The sequence below is a fragment of the Gallus gallus genome, chromosome 4 (genome assembly GCF_016699485.2).
Source record: "Gallus gallus isolate bGalGal1 chromosome 4, bGalGal1.mat.broiler.GRCg7b, whole genome shotgun sequence".
In the NCBI taxonomy this organism is placed as follows: domain Eukaryota; kingdom Metazoa; phylum Chordata; class Aves; order Galliformes; family Phasianidae; genus Gallus; species Gallus gallus.
In genome coordinates, this window is record NC_052535.1 from 74,425,853 (window position 1) to 74,446,042 (window position 20,190).

Below are 20,190 nucleotides of genomic sequence, written 5' to 3' on the forward strand. Positions count from 1 at the left end.
GGTGGGAAAATGATCTCTGTAGCAGAGTTTGAATGGACTGCAGGAAATATTTACTAAAACAAGGAATATAACAGATGCACAGCAAGTGAGAACTATAATAAAAAGGATATAAGGTGGAATAGAAGCTACAGGCAAAAGAGAAAGTGAGCACTAACAGTTGAAAAGTCCTTCAAGCAGGGAGAAGAGGTGTAAAATCAGGAGGATGTACTCAAATGCCTTCACCTTCCTCAGCAGTTCATTTCTCTTATCTTGCAGACTGCATTGCCACAGGGAAGACTTGTAAGCAGTATCAGAATGTTGTGGTCAGAGTTTGTGCGTGCCTGTGTGTGCAAGTATTAGTTCATAGTGAAAAGTACTTTTAAAAAGCCATCCAAAAATAATGGTTTGAACAGTTATACAGTAAGTGACCTTTCTTCTATATTTCAGTGTTACTGCTCCCTTGGGTCCTTTGCAAAGGTTAGCAAAACATCAGGATAGAAAGCTGGTGATCAGTTGAACTATTTTTTTTATTTTGTGCAGTCTGGTGTCAGTTACTTTATAAGCCAGATTTCATATGTCTTTGTTCAAGGCAATTAATTTTATTAGGACTTTTGCCCACTGCAATGAAAAGGACTTTGCTCTAATTGTCCTGCTAATGCTCTGTGAATTTGCCAACCTTTTGAATTGTAATTCATAGAAAAAACTAACAAATAGATTATTGGTGTATTTTCTCATAACTATTGCATGAGTCAGGTAAATTTCTTTCTTATGACAGTGTGTGATTATCTAACATTTTTTCAGGTTGTTGCTCATTAATTATCTGATGTTTTTGCTATACTTCATAGCTCCTAGCTGAAATAGATTAGATGCCTTCCAAATTCACAGCCAAAGCTTACAGCAAAAGCAATTTCTAATCTCAAAAAGTAGCTTGGAATAGCCCAATTTATTACTTTTGCTTAGATTAGCAGGAAAATGCTCACAGCTGAGAAATGGGAAGGATTGATATTCTTCTCTTCTAGTTGTATTTTATAACTTTTTTTAATGAAGTACATAGTGAATGGCATTATTTTTAGTTTCTTAAAATCTCTTTGCAAAAGAAAAAGTTTATTCTTCATTACTTTGTAGTTTCCCTTTTCTATCTTGTTCAAAAAGGTAATTTCTACAGTAGCAGGATTCAGACCAATGACACATAGAGCATTTTACCTCAAGACTGGCAGTTTAGGCAGCAGCAACTTAAAACCATTAGTGTTTACTAGGGATTTGCTGACTTCTGTAAGAAGGTATGGTGTAATGTCACTACCACCTCAAAGCACCAAAATTTGCAGTCTAAGTGGAGAATATACTTCAGATCCAGATACTTCTGTCCTGAAGCTGACTTTGACAGTGGTCTTGGAAGTGAACTCCATTTGAATGATCTAGGTTACAGCTGGCTCCCTTGGGGCTAGTTCAGCAGAATTGAAAAGTGTGCACTGGTTTCATTTAACTGCTTTGTGGAAGTTCCCTGAGCTTTTGGTGAGACATCTTTCATAAGAACTAAATTCATATAAAGCATTAAAAAAAAACCCACAACAAATTACAATTATAGCCTCCAGTACTGCAGGTTAATTGTTTTCACTCAGACTAATTGAATAATATTGTGAACACTATGAAGGCATATGGTAGAAATTATTCATTAAAAAGGTCTGTTTCTAGTCTTACCCAAGTTTTCTATAAAATATGAAAGCACTATCCTCTGTAAAGTACAGGGATGTAATAAGTAGCTGCTGCCTTCAGCACCTTGGCGACCAAGGATGCTCCAACTGTCGGGACAGCAGCTCTCACTCATGGTGTTCTCTGGCCGTAGCCTCATGCAGGGAATGTACACCATTCCCATCCCACGGCTGGGGCTAAGATCCTCACTCACTGCACTGAATGGCAGGGAGATCCCCAACTCCAGTAGATGACACCACAGGACAGGGCTCCCACAACCCTGCTATGACTGTGTTCACTGTGCCCAAACCTCTCATATCCCAAATGCCCCCAAATATTCATGTTCCTCTTGTCTCCCTTTACTTGTCAGTTACAAAACCATGTTGACACTCCCCAAAACTGTCCTTGGAGATTCTTGATGGTTAGATACACTGCCATTGAGATATCTGGGTGAGGCTACTTAGTATTAGGGCCTAATTTGCTCCTGCTGTGGTGTCCACCTTTCTTAAGCTGTGAGAAAATTTATTTTCTCTTAAGTCTTTGTCTCCAGGAGCCATCTGCAAGATCTCTAGCACAAATTAGATGAGAATTTTTCTCTGTACTTAAAGGTTCCTTCAGCATCACAGATTACATCTGCCAATCTATTTCTGGTGCACTGTATTGACTGTGAATAGATGTAGCCAGTATGGCTTTTCCTGAGTGGAGTGTCCTTCCTGAATTCAAGCATTCTTTAATTGCTTGCAGATTTTCTTTGGCCCAGAGTTTATACTAATTGCTTGTTTCTTTGAGAGAAGTTGTCATCCCTTAAAAGCTATAAAAATATGTTTGAATCAAAGCCCAACAAAAAATAAAAAATAGTTCTTTAGATTCTCATGCGTGCATCAGTCTTTAACAGTCCTTTAGAAAGTGCTGCATTAAAAATCTGTTGGCAGTTAAGCTCTGTTGTTCAGCATTTTTATTTCAATTCTAAAATCTCCTTGAACAAAACTAAATTAGAAATTCCATTAATAATAACGTACAACTATTTACTGCTCACAACAGTAAAAGAGCCTGATAAAACTATTGTGCTTAACAGGCTTTTTTTCATTTTTATTTTTAAAATGTATCATTTTCTGAACTCTTCAAGTTTTTTTTTTTTCCTTTCATCTAGTTTTCCTCTAACTTGAAAACCCCTTCTTCCTTATGTGGTTCTTTCCTAGATCCCTAAATGATATTCTTCTCTGTGCTCTATATAATTTGCTGTGTGATAATTTGTATATAGTACAGTTAATTAAAAACTTTTGTCCTCTTCCCATAAGGAGGATTAAAAAAAAAAATAAAAAATAAAAAGGAAAAAAAAAAAGGAACTGCACAGCTCAGAATAGCAGTCAAATCGGGTTCCTTGTGAATCTTCTTATATGCTCACAGGGGCTGTTTCAAGTGAGATTTTTCTAAACAAAGCAAGTGAACCTGTATGAAAAAGTTTCCTGTCATAGGGGAACACCTTAGTTTTACACATGCTCTGGAAGTGCACATGCTGATGTATTAAGTGGTACTAAATGAATGAAATGATTTTACAAATCTGCTATATTTTCAAGCTCTTTATTGAGGAAACTCTACAGGTTTTTTGTTGTTGTTGTTGTTGTTTGTTTTTTGTTTTTTTCATTTGAGCTCCTGGAAATGATTACAACAGTGTTAGATAATGTTTCCATTAAACGTAGAAACTATTTATAACTTAAGAAGCTTTTTATTTTGAAAAGCTGCATAGTTATCCTGTGGAGGTGTTATCTGAATAATAATGCTGTATTTGGGAAATTTAACAAATACTGAAAGGAAAAAATTGCAGTCATTTCTCCATTTTAAATTCTTTGTGCTTTCACACATCCCTATATCCTTCTCTCCAGTGCTATTAACTATTTCATCTCTTCTTTCATCCTTTTCCCTATCTCCCACCCCACAAATGCCCAACATATTCCATTCTGTGATTATTGTTTTAGGCAAAATCCCTTTTTCTCTACTCTGTTTACAATCCACATTAAGTACTATTGGTCTCCAGAATTCCAGTTTGATTCTGACCTCTAACTGTTTGGTAGGTAAGTGTGGCTGACAGCTCCTAATCCTAGTCTGCCCCTGGAAGTTTGATGTAAAACAATGTGTACAAGGGAGCTGAGACAGAAGGACAGCAATCTCACTCCTGAAAGTGTAAATCAAGGTAATCCCTAAAATGCTGCTGTACGTTTTTTTCTGCTCAGCACCTTGATGGCTCCTCCCTGTAAATCTGATGTGGTTTATAGGGTTGCATAGTCTGTGAAGCTGACAGATGTATTTTGGAATGAAAAACAGATGGGGCAGAACAGGATGAAGCACTAAAATTATATCTGTACATAGAAATGGGATTGGCAAGAAAGCTTTCCCAGCTTGGCTAAAAATGTTGAGGATCCATAGAGTAGCTTAATGATAACTCAGACAGCTCCTCAGCAGGTGTTTCCAAAAATGGAGACTCATAAATATTTCTGTTGTACATCATTTTGTTTCATTCCCAGGCTCACTACATAGAAGGAATACATTCTGATTTGGCTCTCTTCCACAAGTCTTGAACTATGAATATGAAAAACTGCACTCGTTTTGTCTCCCTTGCTCTTCCATCTGTGCCTAAACATTAGCAGTTTAGTGGGGCTGACAGCTCTTAAGGTCCTGGGAGAAATTTGATCATACGGTCTAAATTGAGTGCAAATCAGTATGCCAGGAAAACACTGCATGCTCCATGCTTCCCCTCCAGAATCTTTGTCAACTCCTACCAAAATTTTAGATCCAGGAAAATGTAAGCTTGGCTTTCAGGCCTTATATTAGGCCTCTTCCAAACTAAAGAACTAATATACGGTATAGGCATTTTTCCCACCTTCTTGGGAAGACTTTAAATACTGTAAGTGAAAAAAAATGCAGATTCCAGCAAGCTGTACTGCTCAGACACTGGATGTGGCCAGTGGGCTGTAAATAGTGCTGAGTAAAAGGTAGAGCAAGACTTAAACACTGGAAGCTTATCTTCTGGCTTTGCCAAATAAAGCCTTCTAGGTTGAAGATTAACACCCAAATCCCATTACAGAAGGTCAACAATGAGGTGGGAGGCAAGGCAGGAGAGAGCTGTTTTTAATAGTGGGAATTTGCTGTACACAAGAAGGTTGTGCAAGAATTTAAGTACAAGGATAGCCACAGCAGCAACAGTTCATATTGTGCTATCAGGGGGATGCAATTCAGAAGGCTATTCTGCTGAGCAGAAGTCTCTACCAACAGAAAGTGGCTACCTGCCTTGCTTTCATGCTGGCTGCAGAACATTTGCAATGAAAACAAGTGCATTTAGGAAGAGAGATGTTTTTCCTCTGAAAACACCAGCAAAGCTCTCTTGGCTTGATATTCTTTGCTGGGTTGGTTTGACCTGCTTCTGTAACAGTAGGGCAATACGCAGTATAAAAGCAGAGATATATGTCTGAATAAATGTGTAAAGAGTTAAGATAGGTCTAGTCTAGGTTTGGATATAGTAGATGATGAATGTATGGTAATTTGTAAATCACTCATAACTTACACGGCATGCATCATAATTTTTATATCCTAATATACATATATTATACTATAACCTACACATATTATACTTTTATTTATACAGTTGTGGATTAACAGTTCTCTAGTTTAAATCTCTGTAAATCAGAGGTTTAAACAACTGCTTTCTTTATCGACTGCAACTGCAGGTATAAATCATGCTAAATAACAGCCATTCTTAAAGCTTGTCTTGTATGCCTAGAGTCTATCCATGTACGTCACATATCTCAGTACAGCAGTATCTAGATGTGAAAGTGTATAGGCCATGCTCTAGTTACAGCAGTTCGTGTGAAGTGTGAGCACCTCTTGAGACAAAAAAAAAAAAAAACAATTCCAGCTGGTGTGGCATGGAGATGAGTTTTAGGACATTCCCATTGTGAATTCTGGGGTAAAGTGTGTCTTGGGGTTTAACTTTGATTGCAGAAGAACAAATTCTCAAACTAAAGAGCAAGGAGCCCTAGTTAACTAACCTGAATATGAAGAAATCTAGCACAGCACATGGGAGTTTGTGACTGACTGGGTGAGGGATAACAGCTGTGAAATCTCTAGATGACAGATTATTAACAAGTGAAATCAAGATGAGTTTGGAAAAAAATCAGTTTCTGATAGCACTTTGCTGGTGATGAATTACTATTATTCTCTTCTGTAGCAGTTTGAAGGAAGCCCATCACAATCAGTGTATTACTGCTTCATGGCTTTCCACCTTTTCATGAATATCAATTTTGAAGACCAATGTTAATATAATAATCTCTTACTATATAAACGCAACACAGACTACAACATACTTTCTTGGTGGTGAATTTTTTGCTTAATCAAAGCTGTGAGCTTCAAAACCTTTGGGAATAACACAATCCTTTGGGTTCTGCAAGGCACTGTGTACATCTTCAGTAGTTACATAGGTTGTGTGGACCTGTGTAACCACATAGTAATGTGAAAAAGTGCAGGAGTTGCATAAAGTCCAAACTGAGCTTTACCCGTCTTAGGAACATTAATCATTTGGTAAACTGTTGTACAGATGTTAAGTCAGTCATTTGCAGCAAATACCCATCTAGGAAGTGTTTGCTCATATCATCTGCTTTGTATAAAATGGTCAATCAATCAGATGTTGCAGGCATTTATGCTAACAATTTCCTTTTCAATAAATAAGGATAATTCTGTGTACCTACTTTATGACACGTGAACATCAGTTATTCAGCCATGTCAGTATTGACAAAAATATAAATAGTACGTATAACTGCATACATATATATGTATGTGTATATATATATATATATATATATGTTGAACATCAAATATTAAAGAAAAGGTAGACTGGTTGTTGATCGTAGTCGATAATTTAATATTCAGAAAAGGCAAAAGTGCCAGGTTGGTTACCTTAGTTGCTGAATGTATGATATGAAAAAACTCAATCTTGGAAGTAGAAGATTGCCAGAAAGGACAACAAAAGATATATTTCAGGGGTTTTTTTGTTTGTTTTTTTTTTTTGTGGGACAGTTTTTTGTGTATATTTTTCCACATTAAACTTAAATTCAAATAATTAATTAAATGCAGTTAAAAATCTTTAAAGTATTCTAGCATTAAAATCTTTAGAAACGCACCTACTTTGTGTTGTTTCAAATACATAACCTGATGCATTTGTTGGTTGTTTGAAAGTACGTTATAAGAACTTTGGCAGGTTATAAGAACTTTTCCAGGGATTCACACATACAAAACATCCCCTTTGTTGGAAAGATACAACGAAATGGTTTTGTTGTCCTGATCAAAAATTCGGGTTGCCCTTTGCAATTCAGGATGGCTGTTGTCTGTTTGGCCTTTCCCCATCAGGATTCTGCTATAATGATAAACTGCAGCATGTACAGAAATTGTTCTCAAACCTATGTTAACAATCCTGATAATATATTTTTTAGGTTTCCTCTACGCTCAGAACAGTGCCAAACGCAGTATTAAAGAGCGACTTATGAAGCTCTTGCCCTGCTCGGCTGCCAAAACGACATCTCCTGTTACTCAAAGCAAGTTTTATTTTTCATTTGATTTTGATTTTGTTTTTTTTTTTTTTTAGGTTTGCATGCAACAAAATTTATACTTTCATTAACTGCTTGTTCAAAAGAGAAGATATCTGCTGAAGTAACTGTATGATCTATTGATGTTTAAAAGGAGTGATGGACAGGCTGCTAACAGATTTGTCTGTGCAGAGCATGATGGCAAGATACCAGTGCCAGTGTCTGCTCTGCAGGAAATTCCAGGTTGGGACTTATGTTCCTCAAGCTAGCTGGAAAGTGGTTCACTGGTGAAATGAAATGCTTGTTCTCACTGTATTTGCAAATTGGTAGTAGCTCTTTTGTACATGTGTGTACATGTTTGTGTTCTTGCTGTCCAACACATAGGATAGCATCAGCAGTACTCGTTTAGCAGAAAGGCTTGGCCCTGCATGTTTTGGTATGTAACATCAAACTGTATAGGAAATGAAACCTGATGTACATGTCTGGGAAAAAAAAAAAAAAAAAGAGCTTGAAAACAAACTATATGAATGTAGAGTTTAAGGACAAGTACACTGACCTTTCCTTCGATTTCTTGATCCTATGCTCTGACAAAATACAATTCTTTTACAGGCAGTCAAGCAGGAAGAAACAGATGGACAGATTCACCATCCATATATACATAGATAGAGACAAATTATATCAGTAACACTAATACATTCCTGTATCTTTTTACCTAACATAACTTGATATTAAATATCCCTGTGGACCCAATTCAATCTAGATTAATTTGGCTTCATTCTGTGCACTCATTTTAGCAGCTAAAATTAGATGCTGAGTGGTCCCTGTGCTTCCTGTATCCTCTTCTTAGTAAAGCATGTTGATCACTATAAGATAAGAAGGGCCTCCAAGAGCCGTTTCCCATGTCCAGTGATCATGGAAAAACCCCAGACCACTAGGCCGTGAACGTTAAGCGCTAAGACTTCAGTGGTATGGACATAGGATTTCTTTCTGCTGCCCCATTTTTTCATGTGTGCCTCTGTGGAGAAGACTGTGTTACTTTCTCTCCTTTCTAAGCATTTGAGTTCTCAAAGATGAAAAGCACTAAGGATGTGGTTGCACAGTAACGTTTTCATTGTGATTTCAGCTGATGTGTTTTACTGGAAAACATAGTAGCTTAAAAAAAGCAGTCACTGTAGTGACAGCTTTAAGTAGAAGCTGCTTTCACCTACATGACCTGAGTAATGATAGTCCTAGACTAAAAAGGTTTTATTCCTTTCTAATGTTTGGAGAGCAACACATCCTTATTCCTTGCACATCTCTGTGCAACATTTTTGTCTGTATAGGTAGCATGAAAATATTTAAATTGTCTCAAAATCACTGACCGTGCAAAACGTGCTTTTTTCAGCTGAAAGTGTTTTTATAAGCTCAAAGAGAAGACAAGATAGAAATTGCATTAGATGTTACATATTTGAGAACCAAGTAGTAAAAAGAAAAGATGAAGTCAACATTTTCCTCTGTGCTCTTGTATATAATGAGATGTTGCTTTAAATGAGAATATTACATTAAATGAAAATTTTATATTAAATTGTAGATGTACATTGTTGTTTTCGCATTTTGACATAATGTGCGATTTGATTTCTCCTGGCATGAGAGAAACAACATTCCTGATGTAGTAGCAGTGAAGTCAGCACTACCTACAATGACCGCCACTTAATATGAATTCCTTAGAAAATTTACTAGGAATAGATTTAAAGCAAGATTTTGTTGAAAAACTGCCAACCCTGAATTTGCAATTGTGTATGCAGTTGTGTATTGCAATTGAATATGTGCAGAAAAAGGTTATTTGAATAATGATAAAAACTTATTTCAGCCTTCCCATTCAACAGTACATCTCAGAGTGCTTTTTCTTATTTGTGTATGTTAGTCTGGTAAGTCTAGACTCAAGATTGGCTTTGAAATAGTGCATATGCATGCAATTATTAAATAAGTAGTATGCACAATTTCTACAGATATGCCCTAAATTTTGATTTGTTTTTATCATTATTTAAGGAGTATGTCTGTTTTTTGCATTGATTTTACCATTTTGTTATTTAATATATGATGAAAGGTTCAGAGCATAGCTCCTGTAGCAAATGCCTTAAAAACTGTCTCTACTGTTAAGCTGGAAGAAAAAAATATTCATTAATGGCATCAATATGATTGTTTATTTAATATATTAAGAAGTGAAGATGAACTTGTTTCTCATTTTCAGCTGAGATATATTAGCACTTTGTGAAAAATGTAGGAAAAAAAAAGTTCTTAACTTTCTTAGGTTGAAGAAACTAAAGAACTGAAATGATGAATTTTTCATTAATGCTGTAGAAATTGCAAAACCTCGGTTGAGAAATAGTTGTATTTTCACATGTTTTAATTGCATGTGTTAAAGTGTGTTTTTTGCTTGCCTGGGTAATGGTAGCCATAAGTGTTAATTTTTTTTTAAATTTTTTTTTTAAGAGAGCAAGTGACTCATGAATGCTATAGTATTTTAATCAGCATAGTTGGCATATTATCAGAAAGCTCCCAGTGATCTTATTTTTGGACTATTTGTATCAATAAAGTGCTACAGAAATGAAGTGTGATAAGAATCTTTTCATTACACTGAATCTTTTCATTAACAGAAAACTAATATTGCCACCATATTGCAGTCTTCTACACTTTTACTGAATCGTTAAACACTGTAGAAATATTCATCAATAAGGGCATACCAGGCATCACATTCTCTGGCACATATATCTGGCCTTACATTTATTCATTTAACTTCTAGAAGAGCTTGTAGATATCCCTCTAGGTAATCGGATGATTCACAAATAGGGACCTCTTTTCCATGTAAGTCCCTCTCTCTCTAAATGATAGCCCATTTAAAGTCTGTGTAACTCATTACATATAAAAGTGACATTTCAACAATATTTATTCTCAAGTTCACTCTTTTTTTAAGTTTATTATAAGCACCTGGTGCAAACTTACAGCTGAGAAAATTTCTGCTATGTATCTATATGATGTTATTATAGTTACTTCATAATGAATACAGAAGACAAAATTCCTTAAAAATGTGATGGCAAAGCTTCAATAACCTTGCAAAATAAACCCTGGATGTTCTCATGGAGAATTAAAATGTAGCTCAGGAACTTTGCTAGGCTTTCCAAACATTGGGAAGACAGATTCTTAACTCTGGAACAACTTAATTATCCCTTGATAACTGTGTATAGGAAGTGCACAGCCACATGACAGAAATTTTCATATTTAAGGTGAGAACTGAAATGTTCTTATAATCCTGTGAATTCAGATATTGATCCTTTAAAGCTATCATCAAATATCGTAACAACAATTTAAAGTTGTCAATAGTGTTTACATTGGAATTTTTCACAAAAATATTGACTGTGTCTGAGTCATCTGAAACAACCTATGAATGAATGGAAGAGAAATATGTTTTAGCTTGCCCATAAGCCAAGACACAGTGGACATTCTCAGATAAGACTATGGGTGACAATGATTTGGAAAATATCTTCTGTCAGGTTAAATGAAAAATATCATGTCTGCTTCCTCCTACAGACATTCTCTGTAATGCTTACACTGATAAATATTGAGTTGGAAAAAGCCAAAGTAAAGAGCCAGACAAAACTAACATGTCTCTCAGAAGAGTTATGAAATGCAAAGTGTTATCTGAATTTGCAGTCTGGTTCAGTGATTGAATTTAACATTTTATTATGGCATCTGCAAACGTCATTTTAAATGGATTAGCACTGTTATTTCTTTTTCTAATAAATCTTTCTGCATTGAGTCTAAGCTGAAAAACTGACGGAAGCAGCTTTAATTAATAAAATAAATGTACTCAAAGAACACTGTCAGGAGAAAATGATGTGCTAAGAATCAGATTTGAAAAGCCATAAAGTATTAACGGTGTTCATTTTTTTTATCTTACACCATGCCTTTTATCTTGCACTTATAATTACATTTTTTAAATGACTTGCTGATTTTCTAAAGTTACAAGTCCTTACTTATTTCTTGGTCATCTTGCCTGAATTCACAGTTGATGCTTGTGAGGTAAATACCTACCTAGTCTTGGGATTTAGGGTAAGAAGGAACCAGCAGAAACCGAAACACATCCATAAGGAAGAACAGTGCTATTAGGAGGAAACTAAAAATAAAAAAATAATCACAAGAGTAGAAGTAAAATAAAGAGTTATGCTGCAGTACTTATGCCCTTTTAATCATTAACATTGCACATCACATGCCAATCTTAAAATACTTCAGTTTACCCTTTGAAAAACCTACTGAACCAATATTGCTTATCAAAGATATCTGTTTCAGCCTAACCATATACACTGCCTTAAACTCACCCAATTTATTTATTTTCTATATATTAAAAAAAACCAAAATAACTATCAAAAAACATACACATGTATATAAATCAGTAGGTTGCACTGTATTTATTAATGGCTCTGTTCAACACATGGTCGGATTTTGGAATCTGCATTCATGCCCAGTGTACAGGTGTTTGTGTATTTCAAAGTACATAAATATTTCTAAGCTGTGTTCAGAACAGTAGCATATAGGCTTGTTGATGCTGTCTTGCACAGAGGCTGTTTGGAAGCTTTACCTGGAGCAGTAGTTAGCTAAATTCGGTTCAGACATTTATCACAATTCAGAAAGCGCAATTATCTATTAATTTCTCCTATTCTGTTACATGAAAGAAATTCTTAATAATCTAAGAAAGAAATACTCATGTGTCTCGATCTGAGTTTTAAATCCTTGATGTGATGATCTGCCATCTGACTTTCAGTCTTGGTTCTTTCACAAAACATTGTTAATGGTTTTGGAAACCAATTAGACACTACCATTATGATGACATGCCTGTATGAGAAATGTACCTGCCCAGAGTTTTCTGCAGAACATTGCTTTCTCTTCTTTCAGTTAAACCACCATTGAAATGGGAATAATTACATACACTTTTGATATTACGTCGCCTCTGTTATTGGACCATCCATTCTCTACCGGAAGCCTCTCGAGAAGTGGAACTCATTTTTTTTTACTTTTTTTTTTTTTTTTTTTTTTTAACATCTGTTTCCTTCCTTTCCACACCTTGAATATTTCTTTAATCCTTAGGTTCCTGAGATGAGTGCCAGCAACAGCCTCTCTCTGCCAGGAAGGAAAGACAAGGTCCTACAATTTTTTGAACATTTATCCAAGTTGTTGATATATACTGATTCTGTGCTCCAAGCAAGCTGGTCTAGTGGAGTGCCTCTCATGGCAGAGAGGTTGGAACTGGATGATGACCTTCAAGGTCCCTTCCAACCCAAACCATTCAGTGATTCTGTGATTCTATTCTAAAGTTGTCCATTTTTTTTGGATAGTTGAACTTGATCTCCTGATGTCAGATTTCTCCCTAGCAACTGAAAGTTATTATTACTGCACTGTACCAGAATAAAAATATATGAAGATGTAAGAATAATACTGTTTTAATGGAGTGTTTTGTTTGTGATCTTCCAAAAATTGAGGTGAATAAAACTTAACTTTGAGAATGCAGAGTCCCCCACTGATGAAATAATATATATATTTTCACCATTGTAGAAGTAAAAAAAAAAAAATGTATATTTGGTTTTGCTCAGGTTACATTTCTATAGCTGGTATAGCTATTCAACCAGAAGGCAACCATGATTTGATTAAATCTGTCAGTACTACTATATAAGATATGCTTAATGTCACATTTTGGATCAAGTGTATGCCTTGTACTCCTGTATAAGAAAATCTGTACTGTAATTTGCTTTAGCTATTTTATTTGACTCTCACATTTAAATCTCATCCTTTTAGAGCTATATTAGAGCCTTAAAGGTGTATATTGGCATTCATATTTGCTAAAATCTTCATGTTGCCCCCCTAAAGCTGCTCACCGTGAATAATCATGTTTGCTCTGAAAGGTTTCTTACACTGTACTCAAAGTAAGGCTCACTGTTGAAGGTGGAATATCTTTGCCAAAAACTGTACAAAGTTATCCATAAAGGAGAACACTGGGAATCCCAGGCTGATCCAGTAACAAATGGAGGGAATATCTCCAGTATTGTTGAGACACAGTAAGGTTTTATAAGGTGTTTTATTTGCTCAGAGAGTTGTAGAAGCAGCAAAATCCTACTGAATATGTCATGTATGTCCTTGCAGTCTATTATTATTTATATTTATTCTGTAATAATATCCAGACCTCTGGATCATCACTGCTGTTACATGCTTTATGCAGCCACTGAAGCAGATAAATACCCTTTCCCTGTAAATTCAAAATGAATGTGTCACATGTCTTCAAGATCATGAAAGCCATTCTTTAAAATAATGTCATCTAATTTTCTTTTTTTCCTACAAAGGACAGATATTTCTACATCCTGCATTTCTTGTTGAGCTTTTCCTTTCTGTCTCTTGCATTTTGCAGATACTGTAGAAGATGAAATGGAAATGGCCACAGTACGGCATAGACCTGAAGCTCTTGAACTGCTGGAAGCACAGAGTAAATTCACAAAGAAGGAACTTCAGATCTTATATAGAGGTTTCAAGAATGTAAGTACTTCAGTTTTTAATTTACCATCCACTTAACACGTTACATGCCACTGCGATCTCAGCTGTACAAGAATGCTTTCAGTGGAGCTTGTGGGATTCCATAGTTAAATGCTACATGTGGAAACACACATAAGGTGTGGAAATAGTTGATCTGCAACAAGTGAACTATTTAAAAGATGCAGACAAGGTATAAAGCAGTGAATAATTTAAGTTAGTAAAGTAGGACTGTTCAAGGAGAGATTAAAAGTTGTGTTGAGGCTGCTTGAAAGAAATGATAGGAGGGAAATTAAATGGTGAAGAATTTTTTAAGTTAGAGGAAAGATTTTGATTATTGTATTCATGGTAGTTACCACAAGAAGTAATTGGCTAAAATTGGATTAATGCAGTTTTATACTATATTTGATGTTAAGGAGTTTGAATGTTAGCAGTGGCTTCCAAATTGTTTTGTTAACTTGTGAACTCAGATGTGAGTATTGCAACTGTGCAGGTGATAAGTCTTCTGCCAAGCTAAAGGTAAATTGCATGATAATTGCATTTATCACCTTTTGATTTAGTTTTCCTTCCACCCTTAGAAAAAGGTGTTCTTGCCCTTAGCATTTACTACTGAAACAAATTGATGTAACAAAGTATTATAATACTAAAACACAACAAAACTTAACTATGGAGAATATTTTTAGTAGCTTCTACAAGAAGTGTAAATTGTACTAAACTCTTAGATGATACCTATCATGTATTTTGTAGTGGAAGCAAGCTGTGTGAAAGGGTATTTTAAAACAACATTTTTATTGAAAGCTCACAATGGAAGTAAAATATAGAGTCACTTAATGTGTCCTGTCTATATATCATCTCCATTTTCAGACAGTATATAATGTTGGCATGTTAGTGATTAACCGTGATTGCTCTTAAAGGCTTTTCATTTCCTCAAGGTACTAGAGAACATTCCCCTGTTAATAATACTATTCCCAAGCTATTGCAAATCATGAGCTAATGTTCCTAATTATCTAAGGCAGAAAGGTAAAAGCATAGTGGATAAAATAAGCCTTCTGTCTGTTTCTCTAAGAAAGTTATTTTTAGAGCCTCAGAACAAAGGACCTTGATGCTTCTCTGTGTAACATGACGCATGGAAGAAGAGAATACATTATAAGGAAGTATTTTAATTGGTTGCCATAATAATTTTCAAGAGGAATTCCAGCTCTTGATCTACTTTTGTGTTCTAAGATGTATTGCATCAAAGAAGTTTTGATGGTAATACATCTTTATTCAAGTGTTTCATTTCCTTATCAGTACATGGTAATTCAAGAAATGCAAGTATAATTATCTTTGACTATTTGGAGCTAATGAGCATGGAGCTCAGATTTTTTTTGTGTGTGTGTTTAGTATGATTGCAAAGTTATCAATTACTTTCAGAAATGCTGTAAAACATGTCCAGTGCTGATGACTGTTATAAATCATTTTAAAGCAGTGGTCTTAACCCAGGCTTCAAACTTAAGAAACGAAGGGTTACTTTTGGTTGAGCTCAGGTTTGTTTTGTTTCTCATCTTTGTCTGTTCTACTGCAAAACCTAGTGCTAGATTGCAGCTCTAATCTCTTCAGAGAGTGGGTAGGACAGGTCTGTCTCAGCTCTGTCAGAACGTTGTCTATGTGAGTTAGTTCATTTTCCTATCACCTGTTCAGGTTTTATCAAACACAATTTGAGTGGTTTGGTAGACATAGATATGGGGCAGCATTACAGTCTCTCCCATGGCTGTACTTAAATGATCTCCCTTGATAATGCTTGTTGAATTCTGTCTGCCATTGGCCACCTCCTTTCTCAGTACCTCTCTTTTAAAACCAGCTTAGTGCTATCCTGCCAATATCTTCACCCCATGTGTTTCATCTCTGTGCTTCATTCATCAATATATGCTAGGGATCATCCAGTTGGAAAGTAGTTTTGCAGAAAAAGACCTGGAGGTCTTGGTGGACAGATTTGAGGGAGGTGATGTTTGCCTTTAATTCAGCAATGATGAGGGGAGAGTTGGGATGTTGTATTTAGTTCTAGGTTCTTTAGCTCAAGAGAGACATGGACATACTGGAGAAAGTCTGATGTAGAGCCATAAAGATCGTGACAAGACTAGAAAATCTCTAGGGTAGCCTACATCCTCTGCTCAGTCTTCCACTCTGATGTGGGATATACCTATATACCCATTCACACAGCATGGAGAATAAACAGGAAGAACTGGAGATCTGTGTCTGATTGCAGGGCCATGTTTGCAGAATGATGTCACAGATGGTTATGTACCCTTTAGGAAAAACAGGCCAGCAAGGTGAGGCAATGGAATTGTTCTTTATGTGAGAGAGCTCTGCCTAGGGATGAATGATGAACAACTTGAGATCTTAAAGTATAAGAATTCGGAGGCAAATAGGGGTGACACCATTATGGGTGTTTACTATAGGCCACCTGTTCAGGAGGAAGATGTTGATGAGGCCTTCTACAAACACCTGGAAATAGCCTTATGATTGCAGGTGCTGATCCTCATAGGGATATGTGGATTCATCATGCAGGAGTTAAGATAGTTCAACTGTTTCAGTTAAAATAGTTACTGCTTGCTATTTTGCTAGTAAATGCTACTTCTTTCATACATTTCTGCCTGTATAAATGCATGGATTACATATCTCTTTACAGAGAGAAAAGAAAGCAACAGTCTCCTTATATAAAATCTGAAAAACAGTGAGACTTTCAATAGCAAAGCTGTAATACTACCAGAAGATAAATTATCCATAACATTAATATTAATATCTATAATGAAAACAGAAAAGTAAGATACAGAATGGAAAAGACTCTGACATTTCAGGAAGCAAAAACAGGACAACAGCAGAAAAGGCCCTAAGAGCATTGAAATGCCCGTCTTGATGGCTGTTTTGGTTGTAATCAAGGTCAAATTTTAAAATACAAGAGATACACTACAGAAAATGTAAGTAAGTGAGATAAGCACTTTCAGATGACCTAAAAGCTGTTATAAGGAAAAGCATGAAAGGATAACTTATGAGTGTATTCATCAATTTAGCCATTTAAAATCTATGCTAACCTTGAAAAATGAGATTAAAGGAAGTCCTAAGCCCTCCCCAGTCTCAAAAGATTGTCCTTAGCACTCTGGCTTTACAATGCTCTTGCACTCTTGTTGATGAATTGTTGCTCAGCTGCCATCACAGTGGGACCTTTCCATTTTGTATTTGGTTTCCTGTCATCCCATTTCTTGTAAATTGAAATTGTGATTGCAGCAGTCATTAACCTTTCAAACCAATAGCTCTGTGGCAGGCCTAGTACAAGAGGTACTTCACAATAAATTGCACAGACTATCAAGCATGCACTCAACATGTGGTCTTTCTTTTTCTTTTGTCCATTCATAGATCTCTCACAGATCTAAAAATGTCCCTGAGCTTTGGCACATTTCCATTTAAAAAATACTTAAATAATACATGTGTTGCACAAATGATGCTCCTGTGATAAACTTAAATGTTAATTATCTTTTAATTTTGGTTGATTATTCTCATTAAAAAAATCTGCAGAATGTAGTGCAGGGAAGCTACTGCGCTTTCTTGGAAATGTTTAAAGATTTCTTGATGAACATTTTTCTCATCTTGCTGTATATCAGTGAAAGTGTAAATTGAAATTGTGCATGCATAAAAATGTCTCTGGATGTATACAGTAGCTATAAATAGGCAGCTCTATATTTGTAAAATTTATTGAGAAAACAAGATTTCTAAGGCAGCTTTCTTCCCTACTAGTGTTAGTAAATGAGGCAAACAGCAACAGTAAGAAAACAGCTCTAATAATGTTATGCTCCTCCCATCATACTACCATCCCTGTAAAAATTCCTATGTGCATAATTCAAAATATGCTAATTTATTCAAAGGTTTTTCCATTTCAATTACAGTCTGATGGAAGCATTGTAAAACTGTTGCATTTGTGAATCTCAGGGAAAGTTTAATGACAGCTCATTTTTTAGACTGTAACACTTGTTGATTGTCTAGAGCATTCAAGAGTTTGCATGATATGATACAACTATTCCCATTGGCCTTTTCAGGAAAATCCTCTTTTTTTTTTTTTTTTTTTTTTTTTTTTTTTTTTTTTTTTGTTCTACTAGTAACTCAGAAAAAATAAATGGGGAAAAGGCACTTGTTTTGTCTAATTAAGTATTTTTCCAATCTGTTGAAGGGAAATAAAAGCATGAGGTTCCTGTCCTCTGGGTGTAACCTTCTAAGGTATATCTACATACCCAACTGTAAAAATACATATTGGATATTTGAAATAAGTTGGACTAGATGACCTAAAGAGATCTCTTCACGTAGAACATTCTATCCATTTGTGATTTGAATAGCCCACATTCAGGATAGATGACTAATTTAATGCAAAGGATTGGCTAACAATTTGAAACTAATAGCTGTTTCTATTGGCAGCCCAATTTCCATTCTCAATGCAAGTACAGTGCCAATTCTCACATTCTTAATAGGAAAATATCTCCATAAGAAAATAAAATGTGCATAAGTGCTTACTGTGGAAATGTAAGTTGTTGTTTCATGTAACTTTCTGCATGTATGTAGTGTTGGCATTCTGGCATTAAAAATGTTTTTTAAATTGTAGAGACACAACATTTTACATTATCATGTTAGCTGTCAAGAAAGTAAAATTCAAACTTACCTTCAAGTATCAGTTCCAGATCTTATATGATAAGTGTTTGTATTATGTATTTAAAGCCCTCTAAGTCATGTTGTGCTAGATCATAGTGATACAATGCAGAAAACTGCTGCTGTTTAGCAGCAGCTCTCATTACAGTCAGTTTATTCAAAGACAGAGACCATGAGCTACAATTAAGACAGCCTTCAGGGTAGCAAGGAAGCTACTTAGACTGTCTGCTGAAAGGCTCAAGATATTTTTCTGAATTTATTTCCCTCTCCAGTGCTTGCAAGTTAGATTGGGCACTTCCGAGGGCAAAAGTGATCTGATAATAGATGCCTTTAAGAACAAGGTAGTTTTGTCCATGTGTGTTATAACAGCCTGATAAACAGAGCATCCTGTCATGTAGGGAGAGATGAATAAAAATACAATTTTGGTAAAAACTAGTTGAGATGAGAAGAGAAAAATTGGTTGTACTGAATCAAAATATATTTCACTGTAAAATAATTTTTCCCTTGCAATTTTTTTTTTTTTTTGCTACATATTTGAGGATATCTGCTGTGCATTTTGCAGTATATGAATTATCTTTTGCAAAAACTGCTCTTTACTTTTGTCTTTCGGAGACTAAGATAATCAATGTCTTGATCAGAATGTACTTAATACAAATGAAAAATGTGTTCCCTTTTATTATATTTGTCAAGCACTAAAAACTGACAGGGAATACAAGGATTTGATTCTAAGAGAGAGAAAAAAGATTATATGAAAACTTGGAGTAACTTCATGATGAGCCAAACAAATTTGGAAGTCCATTCTATTTTTTCTTGCTTCTTCACGTAGCATTTGTTCCCTACTGAAAACCATAACAAGGAGAAAAGCCAACATGGATCTCATTTCTTAGAATCAGTGAATTGTTTTGATTGGAAGGGACCTTAAAGACCAGCTAGTTCCATAGGCACACAAGGTTCCAGAAGATCAGGCTGCCCAAAGCCTCATCCCATATGGCCTTGAGAACTGAAGCAGAAGGTTTCATACAAGAAGTAACAGTACAGCTTGGATCAGCTATCTGTAAATCATGATTTTCCCCCATCTCAAAGGCAATACACTACGTTCTGTTCATTGTGTTCTCATTCAGTTCTACACAGGATCCATGTTTATAATTAGTACAGATTCAGGATTAATACAGGTCAAATTAGAGTGAGAAAACAAAACACAATACTTAGCATGCGGGATGAGGACGCTAGTACAAAAGTATTTTGCCCTTCGCAACAGTTCTCCAGAGCTGGTCGTTGGAGATGAAGTGGCTTAGAGCTTAACTATACTTCTCAGTCTCCTCCACTGAGTCCTAGGACAAGAACAAAGATTTCATCTCACCAGCAGCCAGTGCTCTTCAGAGAGGCATCTGTCTTGTGGGTGGTTGCCTCAGGAATGTGTATACTACTGCTCATAGCTCAAACCTCCTCTTTTTTTCTTTTTTTTTTAATAGTGTTATTATTTACCGCTTGTGTCTTCAGATAGAATGTCTTCTTAGTTTTAGTTGAGTGAGAAAACACTTCTTAAAAAAGGGTAGGAGTTTGTGAGTATGTTTTGAAAGCACTGGCATTTGTTACCAGTGGCTTAGAGGGAACTTCTGTGAAAATCTTTTCACAAACTGAGGAATAAATAATGCTTACACTCATTATATATTTCTTTCAAGAGTTAGTTGAGAAACTCAAAACTTTTCAAATACGAGTAGAAATA

The 20,190-nt window shown here is 35.6% G+C and overlaps 1 protein-coding gene across 19 annotated transcripts in view; it reads left to right on the forward strand.

Moving 5' to 3' along the window:
* The window catches only part of KCNIP4 (potassium voltage-gated channel interacting protein 4), a 382,096-nt gene that overhangs the window by 330,115 nt on the left and 31,791 nt on the right, over positions 1-20,190 (forward strand). For 14 of the 19 annotated variants that reach the window (NM_204555.2, XM_046939866.1, XM_046939865.1 and 11 more), the window contains one exon: positions 13,675-13,799. In NM_204555.2, the coding sequence (NP_989886.2) occupies positions 13,675-13,799 (125 nt within the window). Of the gene's footprint in view, positions 1-7,148; positions 7,251-7,300; positions 7,485-12,362; positions 12,417-13,674; positions 13,800-20,190 lie in introns of all 19 variants that reach the window. The other 5 variants (NM_001396136.1, XM_046939864.1, XM_046939863.1 and 2 more) reach the window with 3 other exon arrangements.